The sequence below is a fragment of the Sebastes umbrosus genome, chromosome 2 (genome assembly GCF_015220745.1).
Source record: "Sebastes umbrosus isolate fSebUmb1 chromosome 2, fSebUmb1.pri, whole genome shotgun sequence".
NCBI classification, from domain to species: Eukaryota; Metazoa; Chordata; class Actinopteri; order Perciformes; family Sebastidae; genus Sebastes; species Sebastes umbrosus.
The window spans coordinates 7,314,699-7,320,698 of NC_051270.1; the positions used below are offsets into that span (position 1 = coordinate 7,314,699).

Sequence of the window (6,000 nt, forward strand, 5' to 3'; positions counted from 1 at the left end):
AGCGTGTCCATCTGGTCCAGGCTGGTGTGGGATGTGTCAAGGAATGTGTGTGTGTTGGTGGGCCAGGGGGTCCAGGCACCTCGTAAACCTCAAATGAAAGCAGGGGATCTTGTAATTATAGAGTCCCTGTGGTGGAAAAATATCTGTACCTTGAATGTGAAGGGTTGAGAGAAGTTCATAACTGAAGCCGAAACATAGAATCACTGATATCATCAATTCTGTGATCTGGTTTTGTTCAGAAATAAAGTCACGTCAGCATGCTGTAAGAACTTTGGGAATTATTAACACTATTACTTTGGGCTTGGTTAACATAAAGGCTGGAGGCAGGAGAAAAACTGTTCTAATTGGAAAAACTTGTGCGGTGCCCATTCAAATCGGGCCTGTTGCTTGCAGCTTTGTTGAGAACTGCTCATCCAAACAAATTCACAGTCAACACTGAGCTTCCTTGGGTCCTGAGCAGTACACCCGCGCAAGTGTGAAGCGAGCGATGCAGAGCGAGCTGTACCCAGCATGCCGTTCGGCTGTGTAACAGCTAATATTGTAGTGAGCGACTCAGAGCGAGCTGTACCCAGGGTGCCAATCGGCGGTGTAACAGTTAATATGGGTTCCCTCTCAATACACTACACTGTGTGTACGTAACGCACTGCTAATAAATATGTCCCGTAGACCTCAAGAGCTCGCACTTGACACTGCACCTCCTTGTGCCTGAATCAAGAAGAAGGTATTGATCTTCTCTTCTCTGAAAGAATGCAAATTTCCCAAAATGTTGAGCTATATTTTGTTCTTATATTCATGTACTTCAGTGGGTGTGGTGACTGAGGGAGACTGGAAATAGCAGTAACCAAAACTTAGCTTAGATACATAAACAAATGCAATGACATGGAAAATGTGAGGAAGACACTTTTCCACATGGACGCACAACCAGCCCACTCCACTTGCAGACAATCATACAATTAGTGCTGGTGTGAACAGCTGGACTGTTCATCACGTCACTCCCAAATGGATCAATGTTGTTTTCCGTAGATGCACTGTGCGCAAAAAGCTAACAAAATTAGCTCACATGTGGTGAGAGAATAAGTCGATTTAGTCTTCGTGAGACAGTCCTCTCTGATCAATACGCTGGGTGTGTTTGTCATGTGTGCTGCTGGCGCTACAAGAAACAGTTCAACTGAATTATGGCCCGTTTTCATGTGCTGTACCGTCAGCAGTGTAACATTTCTCTCCTCTTTTCATCATTTCATTGTTTTTTTCTCTTTCTACTCCTCCCGACCTCCCAATGTTCAAAGAAGTGCCTCACAAAGCACGAGAAACTGATGCTTACACTCATGGGTAATGATGTCATGTCACAGTTCACCCACATTGCCAAGGTCTGCACTGTGATGCATGAAAACAATGGGGTCATGACGGGGCATAAAGGCACGGAGCTTGAGGTAAGGGTGGAGCACCAAATATGTTGGATGAGAGCCTTTTATTTCCAAAATTTCCTCTTAACTTTTCAGAAAATGAAAAACATTCTTATTAGCATGTTTGAGATAATTTAAACTGGTTTTGTTTCATCAACCCAAGGGACGATGTAGAAATCACGTAATCCACTTAAGGAGATAACCACGTCATCAATTTAAAGTAAAACAACAACGATTTTCACATGAAGAAAAGCTGACAAAGCCTGAAGATTCAATAAGTTGCTGGCGGACACTCACCAGTCCGGAGCACGTGGATATTGCTGCAGAGGAGGCCGACAGGTTACGGATAAATCCCTGATACAGGCAGTTGCGAAACCCTACGTCGCCCGTCACCGTGGCGATGCCGTCCGAGCCGAGCGTCTGCACGGTGAACCCCGGGCCGACCACGGGGGACGGATGCAGGTCCAGGTGCATGTCCTGCCCGAAGGCCGAGAGCCGGTAGTGCAGAGAAGAGGAGACGGACCTCCTGCTGCGATGGCTTCGCCTGGTCACATCGTGGGTCAGGTATCCTCCGTCGGAGTCAACCTCCACGGGAGTTACAAACACGTAGTCTGAGGAGGAGAAGAGGGATGGAAAGGAAGTCACACGAGAGCGCCAACATCAAATACTCAGATACTTTATTGCTCCAGCAGTTATTTTGTGACTGATTTGTGTTCTTTGGCATACACACTTTCGAACATCCTGCTCCATCTCCTTCAGCTTCAGTTAGTTTTCCAACATTTTCTAGAATATATTTGGCCAAGGAGGAGGGCGAACATTTAGCCATTGCTTATACGTGTCAGTGGAGAGAGTGACAATGACACCGTACTAAAAATATGAAAGAAAGTAAGTAAGTTGCAGCATCTATTCGAAACACCTGGAGCAATCTGGACACTGTCTTACACCTCAAGAAAGCTATATGTTTGCTACATGTCTATTACTGTTGACAGTAGATAGCTGAAAACAGAAACACACACACATCACCAACATCTAGACAAGAGCTGCCAACAGGAATCAAAGCCTGTCACTATTAAGACGACAAGCTTGTGTTGGAGTGAAAGGTTCAGCGCTCAGCTGTTGCTCAGAGCCGCAGCACTTCATATGGATCACAGATGGGCTTTTAACAGAAACCATAGCGCCAACATCATACTTCCATGCATGTCAGATATGGGTCAATACTTCAGAAGCAGAGGTTGTGATTAGAAGATGTTCTGATTTCATGCGGTTGTCATGGTGTTCAAGTCAAATAAAATGATAAAATGATTTATTTACTAACAATTTTCAATACAGTAGAGCAGTGGCAGAAACTCAAACAAAAAATGTTTTCATTGTTTCTTTCAGTCTTGTTAATTTGACAAAGGGTTGGACTTTCTGTATGTTCTTCACCTAAACCAGGGCTGCCCAAAGTTGGCCCGCCATAAGGTTTGATTTGGCCCGCCAGATGCTTCTAGCAAATTTAGTTTTTTTTAAATAAAAGGACCTGCGGAATAGCTGCCGATTGTGACCAACTTTACTCTCTTTTGGAGGTTGTAGCAGGCTCAGTTTTAGAGCTATACTGGTATCATATTAAACTAGATCCTAAGGATTCCATTGAAACCAACCATGTCATACTTGTCAGGAAGAAGACTAACTAACGCTCCAAAGTTATGCTAAATTTTGGCGAGGAAAAACTGGCATTGACCATTTTCACAGGGGTCGCTTGACCTCTGACTGCAATATATGGGAATGAAAATGGGTTCTAAGGGTACCCACGAGTCTCCCTTTTACAGACAGCTCCACTACATGATAATCATATGCAGTTTGGGGCAGAAACATTTTTGTATGCAGTATAAATGTGTGTATTTGAATATTTCTGCTGGGGTCCATAAACAGTCTCTTGGAATTGCATAAATTGACTGGAAATGAGCCCACTTGTATTCAGCAGGTACAGTAGGTTTTAAGGAGTTAACTATGTAAAAGTTAAAAGAATATTCTATTTGGGGAACTTGGGATCCTACTACCATTTTGCATCTTAACAATACAATACAATAGGTGTATGCTTTTGGCCCGTGGCCCAAAACCCTAAACCCTTCAGTGGTTTGACTGCTGGAGGAATCAGGATGCTTTCTTCCCAACCAGAGAAAACCCTCCCTTCTTCCTTCAGTAAATCAAAGTATAGGAAGTAAATCATCTTAACTAGTTTCCTTAGTTTCTACAGGTCAAAGTAACCCAGAGGGAATCCCCTGCACTCATTAGTTGTGCCTCCACAGACACTGCAGCAGTGTCACATTATTAAGCTTCAAACAGTTTGTTTTTTTAACCAAATAAACATCTCATTTAACAAGGAAATTGAAATATTCCTAATTGCTTCATTCATCTTTTGGGAGCCACTTGTCCAATAATAACTTGAGCCCCATCACTTGCAATAGCCTCATCTCAGTCTATTCACATTCTCTCTCTCTACAACTAGTGGGAGTCATGCCAGCTGGAAGAAAACAGCCCTAGATGTCAGAAAGACAAGCAACTCACCGTGATTTAATCCGTGGCTGTTGCTGGAAGAATAGCTGGCCGTAACGGTGTGGGAGGTGTGTGAGCAGTAAATGTGCAGCGTCTGCAAATCAAATACAAAAAAAAATCATAAATGAGGTAGAGACAGGTAGCAACAGGTTGCAAAGCACTGCTGGAAGAAGAAGTGAAAGCCAAAAACAGATAAATGGAGCTCCTCTGTTGAGACATGAGTTGCACTTTTTTTGGGATGACAATCATCTTGTTTTACTTTTCACCACAATCAATGATCATATCAGTGAAGAAGAAGAACACCACTTTGTTATTGACATGCTGAAAAAGAGACAAGTGTTTGTTTGTTCTGATCCCAAACTAGATGGGTGCATGTGCAGGATTTAAGATAAGTGTTTAATTACATGCCTTGATAATATTCCAGGACAAGAGTGTGGACAGGAGCTTGAGTGAGGTGCATCCGACCAGCGGGATGGGTAAAGTCCATATCAGAAGAAAAAGGTAATCCATGGTGATGACATGCAAGCTGACACCTCCCAACGTTACCTCCTAAAACAGCGCAGAAGTAGTAATAACCTGCGGTAGCGCATAATGCAATGTGCACGCATTGTTTAGTGGTTCTGGTTCCCACCACGCTTTGCTCCGTTCAGGTGAAGTCTGCAGGTTGTTGCAGCAGCCGGTGGTGGTGGTGCGCACAGACGCAACTCATGAGTGTATGTATGTGTGTGTGAGGAGGAGCTGCTGACTGAGCACTCAGTCCACCCGGCTCTGCTCTGTGAGAGACGGTGCAGCGTGCAGGATGAAGCACCAAGTCAGCGGCCAGCAGCCAATCAGCAAGCAGCATCATTTTAGTACGCGCAGATAGAAGAGAAGAAGAAGAAGAGATTCTCCTCTGGCTGCAGGAGAGGAGTGGTGATGCATTCAGGTGCCGCTCGTAAAAATATTATAACTTTGCAGAACTTCGCAGAGCTATGATTTAACTGATTTTAAATTTGTTCTGTAAGGTTGTTTACTTTGTAGTTGCAGAATGAACCCATTGAAAAAATATTGTCTCTGAAAAGACGTTTATAAAACAACTATTGTCACAGGTGAAAATACTTCAAAATTGGTTTAAAAGTTTTTGCACCGACTATTTGAAGACGTTGTTGAACGTTTCATATTTAGACCATATTTAACATAATGTAGAGGCTGAAACTGTTGCAGATCTTTGTTAACATCAACAGTTTCCACTTAAAAGACAAAGAAAAAACATGGCTACACTAAATTTGTATTTATTACACAACGATTTAAATATAGGCTAACAAATGCATGAACTGTGACTTAAGTAGTTTTAAAATGTGTTCTGTAAGGTTGTTTTCTTTGCAGTGGCAGAATGAACCCAGTGAGCATTTTTCTGCTGAAAAGACTTTAAAAAAAAAACAACTATAGTCACCGGTGAAAGTACTTCAAAATTGGTTCAAAGTTTTTTCACCGACTATTTGAAGCTGTTATTGAACGTTTCATATTTATACAAAATCATACATCAACACATTAACACATCAACAGTTTCCACTTAAAAGACAAAGAAAAAACATGGCTACAGTAAATTTGTATTTATCACACAATGATTTGAATATAGGCTTACAAATGCATGACTGCTCTAAGGGAAATAAATAAAATAACTATTGACCCAGCCAAACTCCTTAGTGTATTTCCAATGTGAAATTTTGTGACATTTAGCAAAGCCAACATTACACACACAAGTCCAGTGCTAGCTAGTCCAAGCTAGTATAAAATATAATTTATACTATAAATAACAAAACTAATGGTGCTAATTTCTGGTTTGCTTTATTGAAATACAGTAATACAAGTACTTACATAATATGTAGTTAGCCAGACGCTTATTTTCTGCTTCTCTTCCTGGTGAAAGCTGCAGTGATGGAGAGTAACTCAGTTGAAGTAGTCTACTGTACAATTCTGGGGTAGCCTGCTTTCACTTTACTTGAGCATTTATTTTTTTATTCTACTTGATACTTATACTTTACCACATTTTAAAGTGAAATAGTGTACTCCTCTACTTCTA

The 6,000-nt window shown here is 41.8% G+C and overlaps 1 protein-coding gene across 1 annotated transcript in view; it reads right to left on the reverse strand.

The window, feature by feature from the left end:
* Window positions 1-4,750, reverse strand: part of adamts18 (ADAM metallopeptidase with thrombospondin type 1 motif, 18) — a 66,415-nt gene extending 61,665 nt beyond the window's left edge. Inside the window, exons 1-3 of the mRNA XM_037748922.1 lie at window positions 4,347-4,750; window positions 3,951-4,032; window positions 1,701-2,014 (exon numbers count right to left, since the gene is read on the reverse strand). Coding sequence (XP_037604850.1) covers window positions 1,701-2,014; window positions 3,951-4,032; window positions 4,347-4,448 — 498 coding nt within the window. The 5' untranslated portion in view covers window positions 4,449-4,750. The remainder of the gene's footprint in view (window positions 1-1,700; window positions 2,015-3,950; window positions 4,033-4,346) is intronic.
* Window positions 4,751-6,000: the final 1,250 nt, after the last annotated feature.